This window comes from Phaseolus vulgaris, chromosome 7, assembly GCF_051622355.1.
Source record: "Phaseolus vulgaris cultivar YP4 chromosome 7, ASM5162235v1, whole genome shotgun sequence".
In the NCBI taxonomy this organism is placed as follows: Eukaryota; Viridiplantae; Streptophyta; class Magnoliopsida; order Fabales; family Fabaceae; genus Phaseolus; species Phaseolus vulgaris.
The window spans coordinates 13,624,519-13,651,204 of NC_143504.1; the positions used below are offsets into that span (position 1 = coordinate 13,624,519).

The 26,686-nt window shown below is 39.7% G+C and overlaps 2 protein-coding genes across 2 annotated transcripts; one reads left to right on the forward strand and one right to left on the reverse strand.

Annotated features, from left to right (window-relative positions):
* Positions 1-755: 755 nt before the first annotated feature.
* LOC137828880 (DNA-binding protein S1FA) lies at positions 756-3,248 on the forward strand. Its single transcript, XM_068635622.2, has 2 exons — positions 756-915; positions 2,886-3,248. Exons 1-2 carry the CDS (start codon positions 862-864, stop codon positions 3,084-3,086), a joined length of 255 nt encoding a protein of 84 aa, XP_068491723.1. The 5' UTR covers positions 756-861; the 3' UTR covers positions 3,087-3,248.
* A 21,103-nt stretch (positions 3,249-24,351) lies between these two features.
* Positions 24,352-26,180, reverse strand: LOC137828893 (uncharacterized). The gene is made up of 3 exons (XM_068635637.1): positions 25,890-26,180; positions 25,551-25,729; positions 24,352-24,543 (listed from the first exon to the last, which is right to left on the reverse strand). The coding sequence occupies exons 1-3, from the start codon at positions 25,963-25,965 to the stop codon at positions 24,523-24,525; spliced, it is 276 nt and encodes a 91-aa protein (XP_068491738.1). The 5' UTR covers positions 25,966-26,180; the 3' UTR covers positions 24,352-24,522.
* Between the last annotated feature and the right edge of the window lie 506 nt (positions 26,181-26,686).

The following is a 26,686-nucleotide window of genomic DNA, read 5'->3' on the forward strand; positions in this document are numbered from 1 at the left end:
CTTAACAAGTAAATTAGCTCGCTTGATAGTTATTTTTTTTAACAACTGTTTTTACATAAATGATTTTTAAACATAACTTTAACTGTTGTTCATCTATTTTTTTTATTTTTAAAGATAATTTTCTTGTATTTATGTATATAATGTAATATATAATTCATCGCATAGGCATAGGATATAAAATGACAGATAAATCATAACTTTAAAATCAGGTTAACTATTAATATTTTTCAATAAAAAATTATAATTTATCACGTTGTATACTACGCAATGTAAATATTGGAGGATTTGATTAAAGAATCTCACAATCTAACTTTCTGAAAAAAGTTGTGAAAACAGATTTTCAAATGAAGTTAAGAATGGGTTAATTTACCGGTAACATTTAATTTATAAAATCTTAATTTTTTTTTGGTGACTTTTTATTGTATTATATACTATAATTGTTTTTACAATTTTTATTTAATGTTTTATTGATAGTTAGTATACTTTTAAAATAAAAATATATTATTTTATTTTGACAGACTTACGATATTAAACTTTATCTTATATCATCGTACTTTAATGGAAAAAATTTATGAAATTTAATTCTTAAATTTATAACCTGAAAACATTTTGACAATAAAAGTGTCCTTAAAGTTTATTAAAAATAATTCATTAACATAACTCTTTTTTTACGGTTCTTCCATTAAGACATTTAATTATTTAAAAGAAAAAAAAAAAAAAACAAAACATGGGTTAAAAAACGTGTCTGATAATATAAATGTAGGTTTTGCAGAAGCGTTCTCCGTTTAGCGCAAACAAACACCACCAACCCACACCCGTGATTCTTCTCGCCGTAGATCTGTTCAATTTCGCCGTTCGTCAATGGCCGACGACTTCGAATTTGCTGACAAAGTCCCTCCATCCTTCGATAGCGTGGTACTTCCTCTTTTATATAAATCCCTTTCTCTCTTTCAATTTTGATTCCCTTTTCATTCATTAAAATCGACGTTAAATCGTAGATCAAATCAAGCTTGAACGAGCATTGCCTTGTTCTCTGAAGCTCAGATCCTTGTATTATTTAATTGAGTTGTTGCATTTTGTTAGTTTGTCTTGGGCTTGCATGTGCTGTTCTTTCAATTATTGGTATTCTGAAATCTATATTAATTGGATTTTGTTTCATGTACTTGCATTTTATTTGTTTTCAAATGTATTAATGGTTCAGTCATGATTTCTGCCGTTCTGAAGGTTTCATTTGGTTGATGTGTGGGATATTTTTTTTATTTGTTCGATTCATTTTTGTTTGAGTTTATTCCAATCCATGTTTTAGATGCTAACAAGGATATAGAGCTCAAAGCTCATGATGCGTTCAAACAACGTGTGCCCACTCACGGATGGGTTCAGTTTTAATGTTTTCTTTTTGTCTAATGAAATTGGAAAAGCAAGTGAAAGAGTTTCCTTTCCTTGATGCATAAAATTCACTTTTAGTTAACATTCGAGTTTGAAGTTTCGTGTATCAACAACATTGAGAGTTTGATTTCTGAAAGATGCTTTCCCTTTTCATATTCTGTTATTGCTTTTAATTAGTGAAGTGATCCACTGTTTTGGTTTGTTTTATGGTTTCAAAACTTTGTATAGAAAATAATGAAGACTTCTTATTGTTGGCTATTTTTTTACTGTTTTCTGTATAAAATTTTAAAGCAGCAAACAAATTAAAGTGAAGAGAAGATGATACTTTTATAATTAAACACGAAACAGTGTGTTTTTTCAAGCTAAATAGCTCCTAAAGTAGTTCTTGATATTGTATTGGTGGGACATTTAGTCCGTGAGACTTTAACATTTTTGGTTGTTCACGGCTTTGGAAAATGTTATTTGTCTTGATCTTTTCTTATTTTTACTTTCTTATTCACTGTATTTTTGTACTAAAAAGGACGAGAGTGAATGACGTTTTTGTAAAAGTAAGGATTGAAGAAGGATTTATAAAATCTTAGGGACTAAGATGACTTACTCATAGAGTCTTAAGGAGTGATTTGTTGGTATACTACAACATATAATGTTTGAAGCAATAAGAAATTATTAAGACCATTTTGCATTTCTGATGTACGGAATAATATTCTGAACAAGTATTTACTATTATTCTCTGTATTTCAAAATTTGATTTGTGTGATATGATTAATTTTTAGTGAATCAGAGTAGGGGAAGAATATGTGAAAGTACAATAAAAAAACTGAGTATACCAAAAAAATTGAAATTACAAAACTAAGTCACTCAGAGATGTTTTGGTTTTTTATTTTAAAAACTGAAGATGATATATTAATTTCGAGAACAATTTTCAAAAACAACTCTTATTAGTTTTTATTCGAAACAAAATAATTTTTTTAGTACATGGAACAATTTTTTATTTCATGCCTACTAACTTGTAAATTGTAACTATAATTTGCTTCAATTTGAGTTCACCGCAAAACTTAGAAATACCATTTTTGATAAATTCACTTTAAATCAGCTTGCCATTTTATAAATTCACTTTGGGCATGAAACTAGCCCCTTCTGATATTCGAATTTCGTAAACCTTTGTCACCAATCTCAAGCATGTGCAATGAGAAAAAAAGATATGCGGAGAATATTCATTTTTTCATTAAAGATAAAGTTCTACCAACCAGGTTAAATGACACCACCTTTCTCATGTTATTCTTCTGCGATAAACAGAGGCTCACCTTTGAAGAAAACTGCAGTATAGATGTTTATCTTAGTCATGGATTGCTTTGAGAAATGTTTGTGGTGATTTATTGCATTTGGTTTCTCTCTCCAAAAGAAATTCCTTTTATCGATGGTTAATTTTGCAAATTATTTTTTCTTGGTCGTTCCTTGACGTGGACCTTACGGAAATGCCTCGTTTTTGTTGCATTTAGGGAAATGCTTCAAAAGGGTTCAACCCAGGATTAATTGTTCTCCTGCTTGTTGGTGGGTTGATGTTGATATTCTTGGTTGGAAATTTTGTACTCTACACCTATGCACAGAAGACTCTCCCTCCCAGAAGAAAGAAGCCAGTTTCAAAGAAGAAGATGAAGAAGGAGAGACTGAAGCAGGGCGTCTCTGCACCTGGAGAGTAGACTTTTCCCCTACTTTATATTCTGTGTTGTTAAATTATACTCTTCTAGAAAAAATTTCGTTATGTGGTCCCTGGATTATGTTAGTGTTTATATTTGCTGTGTTGTACCGACTGAAATCTTGACCGTATAAACTTAGTACTTTGTTAAAATATTTGGGACAAATAGTTTCGTGCTTAACTCGTCATTTAGCCTGTCCTCAGATTATTAAAAGTCTTTGGGAGAAGTTAATTATTAGAACGGGGTAGAATATTTTTTTAAAAAAAGTTAAGGATATGGTAAGTCTAGGATATGTTAATGAAAATTATATATGGATATATACATGGATAATGTTAATGTTTAAAGGTAAAGAGTAACGGATAGGGAGAGGAAGAATACTATGAATAGGGAAGAAAACTAATTGACTTTTTGTATTTTGTTTTGGAGGGAATAAGTAATTTAATTATATAGGAGATAATAACAAGTGTGTTATTATTTTCATCTTTTATGAATTTTAAATTTAAAAATATAGACCATGGGTGAAGCTATATATGTTATCTCGATATGGCTTGAGATGTCTTTTATAATTAAGCTGTATTTTAACGGTATCCCAGTATCCAGTTGTGTTCTGTATTTTTTTAAGAAAAATATTTAAAAGTCGGATATTTTCAGGATCCGAATTTGGAGGAGAGGATTAGTGTTGGATACCAATAGGACATCGGTACTTTTATCATTTTGGAGTATTTAAATTTTAAAAGTTTTGCCAACTAAATAGATTTAGTGAGGTAGGTGTGAACTATGTAAGCTTTTTTTTTATTATTATTATTATTTCACTTTGAGGTGGTTTCATTGTGTATTTGAATATATTTTTATTTTTTAACTTTGCACATTTCCTTCTTTCTCCTAGAGTTATAGAGTTACAGTTTCTTTATCGACGGGCTGATCCGTCCTGTACTTGGTCTACAAAATGTGAGTTGAGTTGATCCGTCCCGTATAAGGGTCGGTCCGCGAGCCTATAGACCAGTCGCATAAGAAATAATTTTTAAAAAAATTATTTTTTAAATAAAATTTTTGAATTTTTATTATTTAGATGTATTAGGTAAATGATTTCATAATATTATTTTCACGAGACATGTGTAGTAAGATATTATTAAAGACATGCGTAGTAAGATGTTATTAAATTTTTGGAATGTGAAATATGAGACTACATGAAAAAAATATGGAGTTACAGAAAAAAAAAATTACATTTTAAAGTTATGTGGGTTATGCGGGTCAACCCGTCCACCCCACACTTGACCCGCACGGACTACAGGTTATGCGGGATGGGTCTAAACGGGCCAACGGATTGAAATAAACAACCCGCCTCGCATGAAATTCTGTTAATCAATGTTTTCTAATTCTGTTAAACATGAAATTTTGTAGTTTAACTTTTTTTCATTAAGAAATGTCACCTTTACACTAGTATGTCAACCCAATTTCGTATATTATATATTTTAAAATTCAAAAGAGGAAGTGTCATTATATAAATAGTGTACCGCCCTGGTAGTCGGGAGTAATGACGTGGCGTCGAGCTATTATATAGGCGTGTTGATGGGACACCTGTCTGACAGAAGGGAAGGAAGTCGGGAGCTCGTGTAGTCAACAGTTATTAAGTTGGCGTGCTCCGATCTCCATCATGCCTAAACCGGCGGTCTCCGAGTTAAGGATGAAGTCGCCAGATGTGAACCCAGGCGACCAAGTGATTAGAGATCGCCGAAACAAGGACATCGCCGAAGAGGAAGGCAGGTGGTGCAGATCATGAAGGCGGCCGGCGAGACCACAGGGAAGGTGTGTACGAAGGCACCCGAACTCGCCACCCAGAAGAGATCACGCTCCAAGGCAACTATGCACTGAGTAGTATCATGCATAAGTAACTTAGCCAAAGGAGAGTCAGAAGTAGCGCCCAAGTCAAGGATGCTCCAGATGAAGGCACGTGTACAGTTGGATGCGAGCCACGTGTCCAGATGTGTAACTGCCAGGAGAGAGAAAATATCCAGGTATATAAGAGTTTCCAACGAACTTCTGAGGTACGCACGTTCAGATTGTTTTCTTTACGCTTGCGAGTCTTGAGTATACTGAGAGAGAACTGGTCACGGTTTCTTAGAGTTCTTGAGTTTTACTCTTAAGTAATTGGTGGTTCAGTCGCTGACTTGGGCGTCGGAGCGCAATCGGCCGCAGCGGCGCCGTTTCGTCTTTTGCAGGTTCTTGAGGTGGATCGCAGTGAAGGACGGAGGCTGACACGACGCATACGTCGATCCAAGTTTGACGAGGCAAAGCTCCAGCGTTTTGGTCAACAGGCAGGATCATCAGGCGCCCACCGTGGGGCCGTGTAAAACCTGTTCCCATCCGCGGCGTGAGTTCTTGGAGGTTTCTGCAGTTTCTGTGTGGTTGTGTGCTGGTGCAACCATTGTCCGCTGTTCATCTAGGTTCTGTTCGGTAATTTCGCGTTTTCCACCGTTCGTTTGGGTTTTTGTTCAGTGAGGTGAAGTTTTTTGCTGCTTACGCGAGTTTTGATCGGTGAGATCTGAGTTCTGTTGCTCGTTTGGATTCTCGTGGAAGAAGCGTTGGTTTTTGGTGGAGTTGCGAGTTTCTGTGAGGGTTTGCTGTGTTCTTGAGGTTTCTTTCGAAGTTTCGCGAAGTTCTGATCGATTGATCGCTGAATCGATCGTCGCTGAAGAAGGTGTTGTTCATCGCTCTCTGAGATTTGTCAAGTTTTCATGAGAAAAATGAGAAGCAACCGTTCAAGTCCAGTTGCGCCCGTTGTTGTTGAAGGCGCCATGACTATGGTGCAGATGGTGGAAATCATGCGCTCGCTGCAGGCGAATGTGGAAGCCTCGCGTATAGAGCAGGCAAGAATGCACGAGGACCTGGTCGCCTCTCGGGCCAGGAATGATGAGCTTAGCAGAGTGACTGAGGAACTGCGTCAAGCTCTTCAGGAGCAGCGAGGGCGTCCAGTCGCTGAAGAGGTCGCGCCGTCAACGCCGCCTCGCGTTTTTCCTATGCCTTTCGCTCAGGCGATTACCGACACGCCTATCCCTGCGAGTGTGGTACCTGTGAAGGCTGTTTTTACCGGCGTGGAGGATCCTGAGGCACATCTCACCACGTTCCATACGCAGATGATGTTGTCAGGAGGATCAGACGCCGTGTACTGCAAGATTTTTGTGAGCACACTCCAGGGAACGACGCTGGAATGGTTTGTGAGCCTGCCTACAGGTCACATAACCAACTTCCAACAGTTTTCAAAGATCTTCGTCGAGCAGTACATCGTGAACAAGGCACCGCCCAGGGTGTCTTACGATTTGTTCGACATAAGGCAGTATCAGGGAGAGTCCCTCAGGGACTACTTGAATCGTTTTGGGGCGCAGATGGTCCGATCGCCGGCCAAGGACGAAGAGATGTTGGTCTACACATTCAAGAAGGGCGTGCTGCCGGGACCATTCTGCGAGGCATTGATCAGGGCTCACCCTGCCACATTTGCTGAGGTCAGGCGACTTGCGGTGGCCCACATCGCCGATGAGAGTGAGGTCGCCGAGAAGAGGGGAAGCGTGGCTCCCGCTAGGCCACGTGCCCAGACCAGGATCCAGCCACAGAGGGTGCTGGAGACAGCGGCGGCCCGGAGGGATCAGAGGACTCGCCATCCTTATGATCCAAGGAAGAATAAGGGCAGGGGCCCAGGGCGCCCTCAACCAGCACGCCGGGAGTACAATCGCCCGCCAAAGCACAAGTTTGTCATGGGATTGGCGGACCTGATCGCCATTCCCAATATATCAGCTAGGCTGAAGGCGCCCGAGAAGGTGGGCGACAAGGTGCTGGGACCAAAGCCAGAGACGCCTGGTGTGAGTTCCACCAGGGCTTTGGCCACACCGTGGATTCGTGCTTGGCTTTAGGATACCAGCTCGACGATCTGGTCAAGAGCGGGTTCCTAAACGACTACTTGCTGGACAGAAGGACGGGGGGCGCGTCAAGCTCCCAACCAGCAGGTGGTGAGGCTCAGCAGCACGAGATGCCTACCCACGGGGAAATCCACACCATTGCAGGAGGTTTCTCGGGTGGTGGATGCACCGCGTTACAGAGGAAGAAGTATGCGAGGTCTGTGATGACGGTGGATATGTTTGAAGACCACTCGCCGGATGTGGACATTACGTTCACAAAGCAAGATCTTCGGGACGTTGTGCCTCATGACAACGACCCCATAGTCATCTCACTGATCTCAGCAGGAAGGAAGGTCCACAGGGTTCTGGTGGACCAAGGAAGCTCGGCAGACGTGATGTTCTGGCCGACTTTCACGCAGTTGGAGCTACCCCTTGACCAGCTGAGGCCTTATGGAGGGTGTTTGTATGGTTTCGCTGGTGACCAGGTGGAGGTCAGGGGGTACATCGAGTTGAGGACTACGTTTACAGATGAGGCGGGTTCGAGAACAGAGAAAATCAAGTACCTTGTCGTGAACGCTCCTTCAGCATACAACATCCTGCTGGGAAGGCCCACGCTCAACAGAATAGGCGCTATACCGTTGACCCGGCACATGAAGGTGAAGCTGCCGTCTATGGAGGAGGTGGTGATCACCATCAAGTCCGACCAGAAAGAAGCGAAGAAGTGCTATGAGAATAGCCTGAAGAACAAGAGGTCGGTGAGTTACGTGACAACCACCCCGCCTCCTGGTGTGAAGCCCAGACCGACGGTAATGGAAGAGACCGCCGGAAGTGACGTGGTGATGGTGGATGCTGAGCTGGGGGAGGGGAACGCCGGTCTAGAGGAAGAAGAGGCGAGGAATCGCCCTGAGGAAGCGAGGGAGCTGGGAATCGCCAGGGCGGTGATCGCCAGAGAAACCAGGCCAAAACCCGTCGAGCAGTGGCTCGAAAGAGAGATCGGAGGAAAGATCTTCAAGCTGGGAAGATCTCTGGAGGTTGAGCTCCAGGACCAGATCGCCAAGGTGATAGAGTGGCATCTGGATGCGTTTGCATGGTCCGCTTCGGACATGCCTGGGATCGATCCCGACTTCTTGTGCCATCATTTGGCGATGGACAACCAGGTGAGACCAGTGCGGTAGAGGAGAAGGAAGTTCAACGAAGAGAGGAGGCAGGCGATTAGAGACGAAACCCAGAAGCTCCTCACTGCAGGCCATATCAGGGAAGTCCAGTACCCTGAGTGGCTGGCTAATGTCGTACTAGTGAAGAAGAGCAATGGGAAATGGCGCATGTGCGTCGATTTCACCGATCTGAACAAGGCCTGCCCAAAGGATTCGTATCCTTTGCCAAGCATAGACGCCCTAGTGGACAGTGCTGCAGGGTGTAAGTTGTTGAGTTTCCTGGGTTCCTTCTCGGGGTATAACCAGATCAAGATGCATCCCATGGATGAAGAGAAGATTGCCTTCATGACCGAGAGATCGTGCTACTGCTACAAGGTGATGCCTTTTGGGCTGAAGAACGCGGGGGCCACGTACCAGAGGTTGATGGATCGAGTACTTGTACCAATGCTGGGAAGGAATGTGCAAGCGTACGTGGATGACATGGTCGTGACCTCGCCAGAGAAAAGCAAGCACGTTGCGGACTTGGAGGAGTTGTTCACTACGATCGCCAAGTTCAAGTTGAAGCTGAATCCTGAGAAGTGCATCTTTGGCATGGAGGCAGGGAAGTTCTTGGGATTCCTCTTAACTGAAAGAGGAATAGAGGCCAACCCTGACAAGTGTGCTGCCATCTTGGCGATGAGGAGCCCGACCACTGTGAAGGAAGTACAACAGCTTATAGGTCGGATGGCCGCCCTGTCTCACTTCGTGTCGGCTAGCGGAGAGAAGGGCCATCCATATTTCCAGTGTTTAAGGCGGAATAACAAGTTTGCCTGGACGAAGGAGTGTGAAGAAGCCTTTGTCAAGCTTAAGGAGTATCTGGCGAGCCCGCCGGTTTTGTGCAAACCGCTGGTGGGAACCCCTCTCAGGTTGTATTTTGCTGTAACTGAGAGGGCGGTGAGTGCGGTGCTCGCCCAGGACCAAGATCAGGCTCAAAAGCCCATTTATTTTGTTAGTAAGGTGCTGCAGGGCCCCGAAACGAGATATCAGGCCCTGGAGAAGGCTGCACTGGCAGTAGTCTTTTCGACAAGGAGGTTACGCCACTATTTCCATAGCTTCACGATACTGGTGATGACCGACCTGCCCATTCAGAAGGTCTTGAAGAAGCCCGATGTTGCGGGAAGGATGGTGAAGTGGGCAGTGGAGCTGTCGGAGTTTGATATTAAGTATGAGCCCCGAGGTCCGATCAAGGGGCAGATCTTCGCAGACTTCGTGGTCGAGCTCTCGTCTGAAGCGACACGAGTTGAAGGGGATGGTTTCCGTTGGGTGCTTTCAGTGGATGGATCATCGAACCAGCAAGGTAGCGGTGCTGGAGTCATCTTGGAGGGACCCAACGGCGTGCTGATCGAACAATCTTTGAGGTTTGCCTTCAAGGCCAGCAACAATCAAGCAGAATATGAGGCGCTGATCGCCGGTATCTTGCTGGCTAAGGAGATGGGAGCTAGGGTGCTGATGGCCAAGAGTGACTCGCTGTTAGTCACGGGACAAGTAACAGGCGAGTTCCAGGCTAAAGATCCACAAATGGCGGCTTACCTGGAGTATGTACAGGAATTGAAGAGTTCCTTTGCCTCCTTTGAAGTAGTGCATGTGCCCAGGGAGTAGAATGCTCGAGCTGACTTGCTAGCCAAGCTCGCCAGTTCGGGCAAGGGGGGTAGGCAGAGGACGGTGATTCAAGAAACTCTGAAGACGCCTAGAGCATTTGTGGCAGATCACCTGGTCCTTCAGATAAGCAGATCGACGGAGAAAGCGGCGAGGAGTCACAGGTTTTTGACTCAAGAAACCTTGAGGTCGCCAAGAATAAGAGCATGTCGGGGGGAGAGGGTGAACATGACGCAGGTCTGCGCTACGCATGAGCCAGACACCTGGGTGACGCAGTACAAGCGATGCCTGGCGGATGGCCTTCTCCCGTTGGATCCGACAGAGGCTAGGAAGATAAAGAAGAATTCTAGCAAGTTCACAATGATTGATGGCGAGCTGTATAGGTTTGGGTTCACTCACCCACTCCTGGAATGTGTGCACGGCGAGAAATGTACAAGAATTATGGCAGAGCTCCATGAAGGGATATGCGGAAGCCACGTCGGGGGTCGAGCTCTGGCCGCAAGGACTCTCCGTGCAGGTTACTACTGGCCAACAATGAGAGAAGACTGCAAGAAGTATGCGCAGTGCTGCAAACAATGCCAGCAGCACGCCGATTGGCACAAGGCGCCTCCCGAGGAGTTGAAGTCGATTTACAGCCCTTGGCCGTTTCACACATGGGGAATCAACATCCTGGGACCGTTCCCGCTGGCGATCAGGCAGATGAAGTACTTGGTGGTGGCGATTGAATATTTCACCAAGTGGATTGAAGCAGAACCAGTGGCCCAGATCACCGCACACAAGATCGAGGGTTTCGTGTGGAAGAACATTGTGTGCCGGTTTGGTGTGCCCAAGCGCCTGGTGTCGGACAATGGGACTCAGTTTGCAAGTCACCTGTTGAAGAAGCTGTGCGAAGGGGTGGGAATTCAACAAGTATTTGCATCCGTCGAGCACCCTCAGACGAATGGCCAAGTAGAGTCAGCCAATCGGGTGTTGCTAAGAGGTTTGAAGAGAAGGCTAGAGAAAGCCAAAGGAAGTTGGGCTGAGGAGGTACCCCGTATAGTCTGGGCGTACCACACCACCGAGCAGTCAGGAACCCATGAGACCCCGTTCAGTTTGGTTTACGGGTGCGACGCAATGATTCCAGTGGAGATCCAGGAGAGCTCGCCGAGATTCCAGAACTTCGTGGAGGAAGACTCAAATGAGGAAAGCAGGTTGAACCTGGACTTACTGGATGAGGTCAGGGAAGAGGCGAGATTAAAAGCTGAGGCGGTGAAGAGAAGGATTGAACGAAGATATAACTCGAAGGTGATGCCAAGACAGTTCAGAGAGGGCGACCTGGTGATGAGGAAGGCCCACCAGTACGAGATGGAGAATAAGCTGTCGCCTAAGTGGACGGGACCGTTCAGAATAACCGAGGTGCTCGGGAATGGCGCCTACCGCTTAGAAACATTGGAAGGAGGGGCGATTCCTCGCACTTGGAACACCACGCACCTCAAGTTATATTACAGTTAAGAACTTTGTAAGTACAAACAAACACGAAGAGCTTTACAATGTTTCTGTTAAAACAGTTTGGAGGGGGCACTCTTTTTTCCCTAAGGAGGGTTTTTAATGAGGCCGCCCAATAAAGAAGAGTTTTCGAAGTTTAGAGTGTTTTAGATTGCATGCTTGTTGTTTTCCGAAAGTTTTGAAGAAAGACCTTGTCACTTATATGTGATTTAGGGCAAGTTGAAGTTATGTTGCATGCTTTCTAAAAAGTTTCTAAGTCCCCATCGTCTTTCGGCGATTGGCGGCATCAGTTAAAGTTAAAGTCCTCATCGTCTTTCGGCGATCGGAGGCACCAGTTAAAAGACCTCAACGCCCTCGCGCGTCCTGAGGCGAGATAAAGACCTCCTCGCCGTCGAGCGAGTGCAGGCGAGGAAGAGTAAAAAGTCCTCAGTGTTTCTGGGGGAGAGAAGATGTAACCCCTGGGGCAATGTAGAGGCACCAGCAAAAAGTCCTCAGTGCTTCCAGAGGAGAGAAGATGTAGCCTCTGGGGCAATGTAGAGGCACCAGCAAAAAGTCCTCAGTGTTTCTGGGGGGGGAGAAGATGTAACCCCTGGGGCAATGTAGAGACACGAGATAAAGACCTTCTCGCCGGTGAGCGAGTTCAGGCGAGTTAAAGACCTTCTCGCCGGTGAGCGAGTTCAGGCGAGTTAAAGACCTTCTCGCCGATGAGCGAGTTCAGGCAAGATAAAATCCTTCTCGTCTCGAACGAGTTCAGGTATGGTGTAAAGGGTGGAAGAAGTTTGGAAGGTGGCTAAGGTAGGTTCGAAGAGAACGCCTAGCCACCCGGTCTTTTGTTCTGAAGCTCAGGGAGGTGGAGAAGGATCCGAAAGGCGCCTCTACCCCCAGATAAAGGAACAATGGTCAAGTTGTGAAGGAAAGAGGAAGCTGGTATCGCCAAGAGCCTTTGGCGACCAGGGGAAATTCAAGCAATGGCGAGAAAGTCAAGACCCGTTTTGATAAGGCAGATTAGATGAGCTGTGTCTTAAGCCATTAGTTGGGTTGAGTTTCGTTATTTGAAGAGCGATTTCACACTAAGGTTCATTACCTCGAGGTTACAAGTTGTTAGAGTGTTATTATTCGAAAGCTGATGGTTCGAGGCGGATAGTATACAATTGCGCTTACGAAGTTACTAAGTTAATTTGTCTAAAGAGGTTTGTGAAAGGAAGATAAAGTTAACAAGAAGAGAGTATAAAAAGAAGCGGAAAATGTCATAACATAAGTAACACCAGTTCAGAATACATGTACAAGGAAAGGGAAAGTTTATTACAAGTAAGTATATCCAAAGGAGAAAGCACAGGAATCGTGGATGGAGGGAAGCAGTCAGTCTTCAGAAGGAACAATCTTCCCGTCCACCACTTCGTTGTTGAGAGACACCATGGAGAGGTCCAGATCGGGGTATTGGCAGGCGAACTGTTCCAAGGCGGCTTCGAACCCAGCAGCGAGAATTTGGGCGGAGCTCAGCTCGAGTTCTTCAATCTGCTTCTTGAGCCCCTCATTCTGCTGCTTCAGTTCTTCAGCTCCCTCCCGAGCTTGAAGAAGGTCTTCAGTAACCTTCTTGTTCTCCGCCTGCGCCTGGATCAGCTCTGCGGCGACCTTCCCATTTTCCTCTTTGGCCTCGGCGAGTTTGGCCATGGTGTCATCTCTCTCCTTTTCGACTTTTCCCAAGAAGACCTCCCGATCTGCTGACCTTTACTCGAGGTTTTTCACCTTGGCGGCATCTGCTTTGATCGACGCCTCCAGGTCAGCCACCTTGACGCGATAAGGGACCAGCTTGCTCTCCAGCTCGATCTTCTCTTGAGCTAAGAGCTGCACCTTATGGCGTAGATCGGTGGCCTCCTTGCGCGCCGCCCGGAGCTCGGTGCTCATGGCGTCCTCCACTCGGGAGTGATCGATCTCCGCGAGCATAAGATTGCAGGATAACTTCTCCGCCTCGATCTTGATTAGGCGATTCTCCTCTTGGAGCACGGAGATGTCATCCTGGAGCTTCTTGCTGGAACTCTCCACAGCTTTGGATATGATGGAAGGGAAGTCCTCCGCCATCATCTTGAGTTTCGCTGAGAAGGGTTCCCACACCCGTTTTACCTCAAGGGAGAGGTTTGCTCGTGGGGGCGCCAGGGGAGCTTGTTGTTGGTTCTCGCCACCACCTTCTTGAGTTGGATGTTGAATGGGAGCTTCTTGGCGTGGTAGCGACGGCGGGGATTCGGTGATGATGATAGGCGAGTTGTGAGCACCTTCATCCCCGCCTGGTGCAGCTCCAGCAGTTGAGGCATTTGAAGGAGGACCCCCTCCAGCAGATACGTATGGCGTGGAGGCGCTCGGGGGGTTCTCCATAAAGTTGGGCTCAGCAGCCTCAACCACAGGAAGAGCAGCTGCCAAGGGAACTGCTTGGACTGGTGATGCGGGAACTGGGGGAGGAAGCAGTGTTGGAGGCGGAGCTGGTGTGGAAGGTGGTGTTGATGTTGGGGGAGGAGGTGGAGCAGGTGGTGAAGAAGGCGCCACCCTCTTCCTCTTAGTGATAAGGCCATCCTCAGTCGCCTCATCGTCTTCTTCTTCATCCTCATGAACCACTTGAGGGGTTTTCCTCTTTGGTTTCCTGAGGACGAGTTTTTTGCGTTGTTGGGCGGGCTGGGCCTCGGAAGGAGCTGGGCCTTTGGGGGGCGATCTGCCCTGAGCAGCGGCAATCTCCACCACTGAATTTGGCACGGTATGGGAACCCGACGCCAACCCATGGGCTCGGGCGAGCGTCCTCAATTCAGCCAGTTTTCCCTTGCCCAACATACGATCTGCATAATACAAAGGTACATGGGTTAGCTCAGAGAGAAAGATAAACACATAAGTCAGTATGCAACAAAAGCAGATAAGTGGTGCAGAAAATAAAACCAAAGTCTTGTGCACAACAGACAAGACGCCCAGAAACAGTTAGCAGAAGTATCGCCAAGAGTAATGACTTAGACACTGAGGTGAGCTCTAACCTATGCGAACCTCGAGTTGATCTTCGAAGAACTCGAAGGAGATGAGCGCAGTGGTGAGGAAGGTGATATTGGCGTCTGCCACGCTCTTCCAGAAGAGGCACAGATCCTTGTCCAAAGCACCCATGCTGTCAGGACTTCTTGGCCTCCTGAAGCTTCCCTTGGCGTCTTTGTTTCCCTTGTTTACCCAGTACAAGGGAAACCCGTCGAGCATCGAGGCATCCTGGTCGTTTTGGCGTATTTGAATGAACTTCCCCTTCCAATCCTTATAAGATTGCTGGAAGATAGAAAGGATCGACCTCCCAGCAATCCCGTTCAGACTCACCCAAAGGCGATCTCCTGGGTGTTTGGCTTCAAAAAGGAAGAGGAAAACATCCACTGATGCTGGCAGTCCCAGATGTGCACAAATGATCTGGAACGCCCTTACGAACGCCCAGCTGTTGGGGTGAAGCTGGGCGGGGGCGATATCGAGCTCGGTTAGCAGCTCTCGCTCGAAACGAGTGAAGGGAAGTCGGAGCTTCACCTTCTTGAAAAACGTTGTGTAGAGGAAGCAGAACGACTCGCCACCGCTCGCTTTGTCGTCAGCACAGATCGGCTCCTCAGGGTGGCAAGGCAGCACGGTCACCTTGCTATCGTGCTCCTTGTGAAAGGAAAGATCCGACTGGTCCCCTTTCCTTAGTCGGAGTACCGCCGTTTCAGAGTTTATCGCAGAAGTTTCTTTCAGCAGTGCCGAGCTGGCCCAGGGGTAAAGTTTTTTATAATCTGGAGTGGGGGCGGAGGCTCCTCCGGCGACCGGTGGAGTAGCCTGAGCCAGGTCAGGGCGAGAGGTTGCAGGCCTCTCAGCCTGGGAAGAAGAAGCACCAGGTGCTCGTGGTGGGTTGTGAGCTTGAGATGAAGGGTTTCGTGACAAGGGAGGAGGATTCGCGGTGGTCTTTGTTCGAGCCATCGCGGAAACTGCAAAGGAAAAAGAAAAGGAAAGGTGAGCAGGGTTCGCAGAGGCTGACTCGATCGTGAAAGAAGGGTGAAAAACGAACGAACGAAGGTTCGTTGTAACGAAGACGAAGCCCTAAGTTACGAGAAGGGAGAAATAGAAGAAACAGCCCACAGCGTATGCACCAGACAGTTAATGGATGATGCGAATCGGTTAAAATGCAGGAAAAATCAGCAGAAGAAGTAAAGGGAGTACCTTTTTATGATCGGAAGAACGATGAAGGAAGTTGAGAATCCAGAAGGTTGAAGAGCGTAGTGGGTTTTCGCAGAAGAAGCTTGAAGCGTTTGAAAAAGCAAAGAGGTGATGGAACAGTAGAAGTGAAATGGGTTTAAGGGTTTTTCGAATGGGTTTTGGAAGCGCAAACGACAGTTAAAGGTAACCGTTGATGAAGCCACGTGTCGAGTGATTGGAAGAGTGTTTGGTGGAGCGTCAGGAAAGCAGAAAGTACAAACGTTTTGAATTCTGCGCCAGCGCCACGTAGATCGGTAGTGACATGACTCCTTTAGTCTTTTTGCTGGACAAGTCTTCGCTTAAGACTGGGGGGCTTGTGTACCGCCCTGGTAGTCGGGAGTAATGACGTGGCGTCGAGCTATTATATAGGCGTGTTGATGGGACACCTGTCTGACAGAAGGGAAGGAAGTCAGGGGCTCGTGTAGTCAACAGTTATTAAGTTGGCATGCTCCGATCTCCATCATGCCTAAACCGGCGGTCACCGAGTTGAGGATGAAGTCGCCAGATGTGAACCCAGGCGACCAAGTGATTAGAGATCGCCGAAACAAGGACATCGCCGAAGAGGAAGGCAGGTGGTGCAGATCATGAAGGCGACCGGCGAGACCACAGGGAAGGTGTGTACGAAGGCACCCGAACTCGCCACCCAGAAGAGATCACGCTCCAAGGCAACTATGCACTGAGTAGTATCATGCATAAGTAACTTAGCCAAAGGAGAGTCAGAAGTAGCGCCCAAGTCAAGGATGCTCCAGATGAAGGCACGTCTACAGCTGGATGCGAGCCACGTGTCCAGATGTGTAACTGCCAGGAGAGAGAAAGTATCCAGGTATATAAGAGTTTCCAACGAACTTCTGAGGTACGCACGTTCAGATTGTTTTCTTTACGCTTGCGAGTCTTGAGTATACTGAGAGAGAACTGGTCACGGTTCCTTAGAGTTCTTGAGTTTTACTCTTAAGTAATTGGTGGTTCAGTCGCTGACTTGGGCGTCGGAGCGCGATCGGCCGCAGCGGCGCCGTTTCGTCTTTTGCAGGTTCTTGAGGTGGATCGCAGTGAAGGACGGAGGCTGACACGACGCATACGTCGATCCAAGTTTGACGAGGCAAAGCTCCAGCGTTTTGGTCAACAGACAGGATCAAATAGTATAAGTAGTCTTATTTCTTAAGTAATAATATATTTTTTTAAACTCATTTCAAATATTACTATTTAAAAAGTATAATACATTGTGTATTTTTTTTATCAATATTTGATCTCTCTTTCACTATTGTATAAAATTTTTGTATCCTTTTTAAGTTTGTGAATTTTGATTTTATTCATGTTTTTCCGTTACACTTTTTATTCTCTTCTGAAAAACATAAATACAATAAAATATTTATATAGTATTTTATGTAACATCAATGTTCATTGTATAAATGTCACAAGTGATTGTTTAAAGAAATTTTTTTATATTATTTTTGAAATATTTATTTAATTGGTAAACGTTTTTAAATAAAAATCATAAATTACAAGAAGAAAGAACTAACTACTTTCAAAGAACTCATGCCAATGTATTTAATAAAAATATTTTTATAAATAAATAATAAAATATATATTATACTTAAAACGTTATTATTATCATTAGAAACACATGTATGTCTACTTTTTTTTATTATAATATATATATATATATATATATATATATATTATATTTAAAATTTTATTTATTAAAAGAAAAAATTTAAAATTATAAAAAGCATTAAAACTATTAAAATTATAAAAGCATATATATTAGATAAAGTATTGTAATCCCCTTAATCAGTAGTCCGATTTCCCACAATCACTTCTTTTCTTCTTTCTCTCCATTTTCTCTCTCCAAATCTCTCTCTTTTTCTCTTCGTTTCTCATTTTATACCTCATCTATTTCAAGAATTGATCACACCATGCAGTAGCTGAGGAGTTAAGGTACATTTTTACCTAATCAGATTTTCAAACAAAGTTCATTTTTTTTCTTTAAAGATCGCTTATTCTCTATTTTTCTCTATGGTTTAGTCATCAATCTTAATGGAGTCAATTGAGAAAAGTTTTTCTCTCAACTTGATTAAGCTCATACTAGAATTTGGTAATGTTTGGATAACTTGTTTTAGGTTCCTAAATTTTGGTGTGGTACCCGGATTGAGGTAGACTTTCCATAAGAATAAGGAATTTCAGGTAAGGGAAACTAACTTTAGTTTTTAATAGTATCATAGGCTAGAAGATCTGAATATGGAGGGGACGTGGTCCCAATATTCAATTTATCTTGCAGGAATGTTTATTGTTTATATATTGTGTTGTTTGTTATATATGGTTTAAACTTGCAGATTGTTGAATGTTGTGGATTGCGTTTTGAATGCTATTGTATGATGAAAATTGTATGGAATTGAATTCATACATTTGGGATAATGTATGGGCTGATGTTTGTTTGTTTATTAAGTATTGATGCATATGTGGTAACAGAGATCTCCTAGCTTCAGTCATGATCTAAGTCACATAAACTAAGATATCAGGTGGTGAGAAGATGATGGGAGAGTTCATGCATACCATGACATATGAGATGCACGACTTATGTTACATTGAACTTACCTTGATCCTTTCTCTTGGATTCGTTGGTAATCTAAGTCTTGAGTATTGGATCAAGTGTTAGTCTCTGGTAGGACTTACTTAATACGGGTCTTTCGGAAGGCATCAATTGTTATTCTGTTTGTTAAATATCCTAGATGTGTAGATCCATGCGGAATCTATGTGATTGTTTTATGTTGGGATTTGAAGAAGATTGAATAATTGAGAAGTTGATCCATGTAATTTGGTTTGCTCCTTTGATTTAATTGTGTGCACTATAAAATTTTATTTTCACTAGCTTATTCTTGTTTTTCTTGTTGTGTTGTGATCCGTGAGGACTGTACTATGTATATGAGTAGATGATCATACAGGTATAGAAGAGTCTTAAAGGCCTTATAGTTTTGTTTTGAGATATGAATTTTATATATTTGTATTTCTATAAGTCCTAATCATGTATTAGAAATGTTTTGAAAAACTCTAAGCTTGTATAGAAACATGTAGAACTTGTATTGTAATAGTTAGATGTATTTTTGGGGTGTTATATTATTTATAAAATTTCATTACAATAATTAATAAAATTAATTATGTTTATAACGATAAAAATGATAAAAAAAATCCATAGAAAAAAGTAGTTGCAAAAGACAATTCATATTTATTATGTTTACAAGGGTAAAATGTATATCAAATAAGATTAGAAAAGACAATTTTCTTCCATGGAAACACATGTGCTTTCCTATTTATTTATCTACATTTTTTAAATTCAAAATAATATACTTTTAAGAACATATAATTTTAAAAGAATAATTCAAAAATTGAAAAAATTGCATATATTAATTATTTTAAGAGAGTTTTATTGAGTTGTGTACTGGACAAAGTACTCGGGGCTCATTGCTCGAGGGTCGGATCTCGGTGCATGGTATAGGTAGGTCAGCTCAGCTGTTGGGCCAGTAAAATGGGCCATGTTTGGTCAATATGGCATAGTTGAAGTAATCTTTTATATGTGAGCATAAGGCTACTAATGAAGGGTATTTATGAACATAAGAGTACATTTAGTACATGCGGTGTCTAGCTCAAGTAAAACATTATCTATAGAGCCTAAGCCCAAGAGAGTTAGGGTAAAGGAGAATAGGTTGCATGCATGGTACGTGGAGGCTTGTATGCCTCCAAGGGGCAGATTGGGCCCCTGATGTTGGTACATTCTGTTAAGATTTTATGCACTCCAAGGAGATAAGATTTTGTGCAGTTGCAGCACTAATCAAACATGCTTTCATTGGAGATAAGGTTCTCGTGAGAGAAGGTCGTTACAAGAGGTAACCTAAAAGTAGTCTATAAAAGGGACTTGAGGTTCCTGGGAAAGGTACACCGTTTCTAAGACTGAAACTACTTGCTTACTTACTCATTGTTTCTTAGCTCAGTACTGACTTGATCGTCGGAGTGCAATCAACAGGTAGGGCCCCTCTGTTTCAACGGACCGCTTTCCAACATCCAAGAGGAAGCACAAAATCCACCAGAAATAGGAGGAGCCACCGCTTGTCTTTGGAGTCAACCGGCAACCAGGTCAACCGGCAAGAACAAATTGTTTAATTAAAAGTTACAATAAAAATAGCTAAATGTATATCCTTATTAAAATTTAAATTTGTTTAATAGAAATATGACTTAAAATATTATTAGAAAATCTATCTCTTTAAAATTAATAGGATTTACAGTCCTATCAATGCTCACACCCAGAGAGAATTTATAGCTTTATTAATTCTTAATCACCAAGATTACAAATATGGATAATCAATCCATAACCAATAGCAAAGTATAAATCAAAACATGTTACCACACAGTAGAAACAACTCACATAATCAGTACTTGATCACAACCTTCTTGAAATCTTACAGTGCATAAATGACTGTATGAAAATTGTTAAAAGCTCTTCGATTACTTGAAAATATTGAGCTCAAAAGTTGTGCTTAGTAGAGCCAAGTATGTTAAGACGCTAGATGGTCCAGTAATCGCTAAATGGTCTATCACCAATTAGACAGTCTCATGATAAGAGAGTCTATGAGTGTTGATGATAATAAACACTATAAGATGTGTTAAGAATTCTAACGAAGCTCACTCATGTGCAAATTTAAATAAAAATTCATTAGACATTTTAGGTTGATTAAACCTATTAGACGATCATGTGTCAAACAATCTTATTGTGCATAGACCAATAAGAGGATCTCACAATATGAAGGGTATAAAGGTACACTAGATGATCTCATAAAACATTATTGGAGAATCAAGATGCTAGAAAGTCTACAATGTCAATCTAATAAAAGGTCTCACTTGAGTAAAAATAACACACGATCTAACAAGAGAAGGTCACACTAAAAGGTCTTCTCAGAATACATTTATTCCAGGATATAAAGTTTGGATAATTCAAGAATATCAAATATAATGTTTCAGTGATACCCATGCATGATTTTTTATAATAATAATAATAATTATCTATAATATGTTGAACAAGATACTTTGATGTCTCCAAATCCAAGAAGAATGCTTGAAGACTTTGTTGCTAGTTTTATGTGTGTGTCTAGTAGTCTTTGAATTGTTAATCCACTATTTAAAATTATCCAAGGTTAATTGAATCTTAATCTTTTTAAAAAGATGAGTTTTCTAAAGAGTGTGAAATTTCAACCTGTTGAAATGTCGATTCAATCGATTGTTTGACACTTAGTGGCTTTTAAAATCACTTTGAAAAGCTTGGCTTTGTTTTGACTTTTTTTGTCAAACTAATTCAACCGATTGTTTCAAAAATTCAATTGGTTGTTTTTATGAAAAACCTTAACAAAATTTTGTTAGGATGTTCCAATCTATTTTAAATGATTCCAACTGCTTTTGGTTCTTGATTTAACTACTTTAACTATTTGATTGGAGTATAAAAAGATTGTTTTACGCTCCTATGCATTAACTAAGAAAGAGAGATCAATCAAAACCAGTTTTCAAGATTTTAAAGAGATTTTGGATCATCTTAAGTGTGGAATAGGATTGTCTTGTATTTTATGAACTTTAATCTTTGATTTACCCAGGTGTATTCTATTCCCTTCCTTCTTGAATATTGTATTTCTGTGTGTTTTGGTGTGGTGCAGTTTCAGAAGGTGATTCTGGAAACTGTGTAGTTTGCCAAAAGTGGTGTGTGTTCTTGAGGGGTTCAAGATCATCACTTTTGGTGTGTGGTTTGTAATCTAGGTTTGATTACATAGTGAATTCTCAGTGGTTAGCTGAGGAATGGATGTAGCTATTGGTTAAGAGTGAACCAATATAAATATCTTGTGTGAATCTTTCTATCCCTACACTCATTAAACTATTTTATCTTAGGAAACCTTAGTCCACCACTTCTTATCGCAGAAACCTCCTTTTTCATCAAGCTTTCACATTCTCTTTCATTCATTCTACTAATTGGGTCATCACCTCTCACAAGCACCTTCCTCATTAGGTTCATAAGGTCAATTACAAAAGTCTATGATAAATCAAGAAAAATTGAATCTACATGGATTCTTTTACAAAATTTCAGCAAATTTGTTTCAACTTTAAAAAAAATCATAGAAAGTAACAGAGAACTTCCAATCCAGCAAACCATATGTCCATATTGAAGCCCCAATAATATATAATCCAACGCAACTAAGATAAGCTAAAAATAATATTTTCAAAATAAGTTATGCCAAAACAACGAGCAAAGGTAAGATTAGCCGAAAATGAAAAAATGAAAGTAAATATGTACATTGAACCCAATTTATTACTAATAAAAGGAAATAAGTTAAAAATTGAAAACAAAGTATATGAAAAATGTTTTCAATGTACAATAAAATTATAAATGTATGCACAAAATATGCATAATTGTTTCTTTCATTAGAACTATTAGGCATGTTGATTGGATTTCTAATATCATTTAAGTAATTAAGAAAGATGAAAAAAAAGATCAGAGTTTGCATCAATTTTAGAGATTGGAATGCAACCAGTACTAAAGATGAATATCGTATATGTCAATCGATTCAGTAATGTACTTCTATAGACTCATAGGGCCTGGATAGTACCTGGAATTGGATGTAACAATTGTCTTTGCTGCCTTAACTGTTGTTTATTACAACTGCTTTAAATGTATTCTAACTTGGTCGGTCGGTCACCAAGACTGAGTGATATGGCTTGTTCGGTACCGACCGGTACAAATAACACGTAATGTTATGTCTTTTAGATGAATATTTTGATTATGATCAAAATTTTGTAGCTAAAAATGACATCTCATAAATAACTTTTCGATATCCTGGATCATTAGGAACTTCTGAATAAATAGTTATGGCTTTTGGTTTAAAAGATTCAAGTGGAACTTATTCCTTGTCATAGAATTATGAATTTAATATTTCATAATTTAATTAATAAGTTTATGCAAGTTTATGTGGATGATTGAAATAGATGATATATTAATATCATTGAACAAGTAAAGAAAAGCACTAGTACAATCTTAAAATTTCATTTGAGAGAATGAGAAATCATGGTTTAAAAGTGAATCCTTTGAAATGTGCTTTATGTATTTCATTTGATGAATTCTTAGGATTTATAGTACGTGAAAAGGAGATAGGGATCGACAAAAACAAAGCAAATGCAATAATCGAGACTTCTCCTTCTAAATATTTGAAAGAATTACAAATTTTGTTTGGTGAGATAAACTTCTTGAGTAGATTTATCTCAAACCATAAAGACTTCACATAGACACTTTGAAAATAAAAGTACATTTAAAAAAAACATTTACTTCTTTTAAACGCCTCACCGCTATAACTATTAATAACTATTAATGAAATATATTATCTTAAAATATATCTTTTTAAATTTTTATTATATTTTTTCTTTTTTATTTAAAATCATCTTGTTCTTTGACGAACATCATACTAATGATAAATGATTGACTTTATTAGATCAGTCGCTATTAAACAACTATGTAGGTGCAAACCTCATCTTTAAGTTGAGTTAGTGTTAAAATTTATTTCTTAAAATAAATAGATAATCAAATAATTTATATTAATATAAGTATAATAATCATTTATTTAAATTCAAAATATTTATATTATTTTGGAATATTTGTTGAATATTAAATAAAAACTACAATAATGATAAATTGAAAATGTTAGAAAGGTTAGTCACTAACACGTACTTACAGTTTGTCTCTAAACGAAGAAGTGCATTTATTGAGTCACATTAATGAAATTCAACACAGGTTATTTTTATTTCATGAATCTAATTTAAATGAACGGTTTAAAGAAGGGAAGCATTAATATTGAGACGATAAGCTTCGCTGGCCTGAGTCCATTGGTTATCCAGACATGCATTTGGTTGCATGTTTCTGTCATCCAATTTCATCAATCCCTATATGGCCATATACATGTTCTTCATTAATTATTCATCAATGCACCAAATATGAAAATTTATTGTCTTGGTCCAATTCAACAACTGCACCTAGCTATTATTTATAAATAAAATTCTTAACCATACTTCTTATTTACATGGTAATAAACTTTTATATGTGGATTTTGGAGTAAAGGTTTTACTTATGTTTAAAGTTATATGGATTAAGTATTTAACTTCTTGAGATTTTAAAAATTCTCTGTTAAGAAGAATTTTCATGAATACAAGTTGGTAATTTTTATATTTTCTGAAAATTGTTAAAGCCCATTTAAATTTGTATTTATTACATTATATATAACAAATAAAATGATTCATAATCGATTATCATATACAATTTAAATTTAATTGATTAAATTGTAACTTAAATTATAATTGATTATAAATACAATGTTAATTAATTACATTCTCTTAAACATGTTAATCGATTATGGTATGAATTATAATGAATTAAACAGATTTTCTTAATCAGTTATGTACTATATTGATCATCAATGACAAAACTTTCTACCTAGATACCACACTTTAGATGGACTACGTCCTTTCTCATTTTCTTTTTTCTTTTTTTATAAAAAAAGTTAATAAATACAGTTTGATAAGATTTGGATTAATACAGTGTTTTAAGATTTTAAAGATTGAACATCTTATTTATACAATTTTAAAAAGACTAACTTAGAAATTTACTAGGTGAATCATATATATGTAACAGTTTTTGCATTTGAAAACAAATCATGTATGAAAAATAATCAAGGAATAAGATAATGTATAGTTTTTAAACATTTATTTTTAACTGCAGATGATTGTGATCCAAAATATTATTTTGAAAGAAGCGATGTAGCTGATTCACAGTCCGACAAGTTCAATCAATCAGTCCAACAATTTTAAAAAATTAATATATTTATTCAAATGTTTTTCTCTTTCTATTACCAATTATACACATGAGCAAACAAACCATCATCATACCATATCATTACTCTCTTAACAAAATATTTATGTTTGAGAGCACGAATCAAAGTCATATCCCATTTAATTTGGAAAGCTTGCTCATCATCACCCATGTACTTTCTTAACCTGCACTACACAGGAACAATAAACATTATAATAAAATTTTTAAACGTTTAAAATAGATGAATGAAAATAAATTTAAAATGATAAATAATATTTTAAAATTTAAATTAACAAATAAATAAAAATTCGTAATTATACAAATGAAAAAGATTACCACTACACTAATTCTTTCGTTCTGTAACTGTTAGTTTGATTAGAGTTCACAATATTGAAGCCTTAAGATGATAGTTTAAGTCAAATTTACAAAAATGGTTTTTCTAATTCATGCTTTGACACTTTTCTAACAGATATTGAATGCATCAATCATGTATCTCTCTATCTATTTCTAATAAAAATCCGTTGCAATTAAAATTTTATCTATTTATATTGTTGTCTTAGTCTTATGAAATAACCTTTCGTATATTAAAGAATGAAAAATTCAGCAAAACCACTCACTGTAGATTCATGTCTGTATTTCATGTACTTCAAATGAACTATATACAGGGAATTCAATTATGGTGATTAGCCCTTTTATATCAAAATAATCATTATTTTATAAATTGTAATTTGGTTCAAATTATTATTGTTTTAAAAGTTAAAAAATAACTTTTTTCTAACTGTACTATTCCTTCTATAATATTTTTATTAATACAAAACAAAAGAGCACTGATAATGTAAAAGGGGTGATGTACTGAAAACCACTCCTATACAGTGATTTTCTTAATCTGTACCCAGGACTTGAAATTATAATTATTTTCAGAGACTGGATGGAATAAGCATCAAATTAAAGCTGAATTGGACATTAAACTTACTAATCATTAAAAAGCATCCTATGTTTGCAAAATCTTAGATCATGATTAATATGAATACTATGGCGGAATTTATTTTTTGAAATCAAATTCTTCGTCTCAATTCCTGAAACTATATTAAATTATTATTATTTTTTGGATTTAAGTTCTTCACGACTCTAAGTGTCTGAGACTATATTAGATAAATGGGAACAACTTTCTTTTAGCATATAAAAAACTTGCCTTATTCTCTGTGTAACTGTAATCCTTCAAAGCTTTGGTTCCTCTGAGTGAGCCCTTTTGAGAAGTAGTTGAATGTGGCTTACCAATATGGAAGTGATGAGGAGGAGGAACAATGGAAGAGTGTGTCTCGGGACCCCTATAATCAATCTCATATATCTCATGCAATCCTTCAGATTTCACTATAATTCACAATAAATTCATCAATATGACCACCAACAAATCAACATCAACCTTAGCCAAGACTTGTTAAATAGTGTTATCATATAAACATGCATGTATGTAGTAGAGAGAGAGAGTGTGTCCTTGTGTTGGTGAATTAAAGATGCAGCAAAAACAAACCTCTTGAGAAAGGAGAGAGAGGAAGGATGAGAATGAAGAGAAGGAAGTAGGTGGTTAAGGTAAACTTAATCTCCATAAGTGAGATGATGCAAGTTTGTTGAGATTTTTGTTGTTGCTGTTTGAAAGTATTGGAAGAAAGAAGAAAAGGTTGGGATGATTTATAAGGAGGTAAAGGGTTGGAAAGGGGTTTTAGTGAATTATTAGAAGTGGTGGGGACAGAGTGGGTACTCTCACTGAAAATTCACAGCTAATGTTCAGTGTGCTCATGACCATGTCTCTCATTTGTTTATCTTTTTCTGGTTTGTTTCAAGACAATATATATATCGAAATTATCGCCATCCACACACTCACACAGCAATAAGTTGTGAGATGCCGGTGTCAATGTTTTGGTATGGAACATTAATGCTTCTATTCCATACCCATATTGAACAAACATATTATGCCCTTATTTTTCTTAGGGTTGATAAATTTTAGGTGTGTGTGGGCGAAAGTTTTAATTGGGTAAGTTTAATTTTGAAAATGATTTCAGACAATAGTTACTTGTGAAGTCTTATGAGCTTGTATGGAACTCATTAATATATGTTCTTAAATTTCAAGCTTCAGAATTGGACTTGGTCTTGAAATTAGTTAAGAGAAAGAGATGAAGTATGGTTGGGACAAGTCCATGTGTGTATAATTGAAATCTGTCACAAGGAGGGACATAATATGTTTCTTTCAGTGATTGTGTGTATATATTATATATACTCATGACGGTACTCCAATTAACTACAGACTCCAACTTATGTAACATATAAATA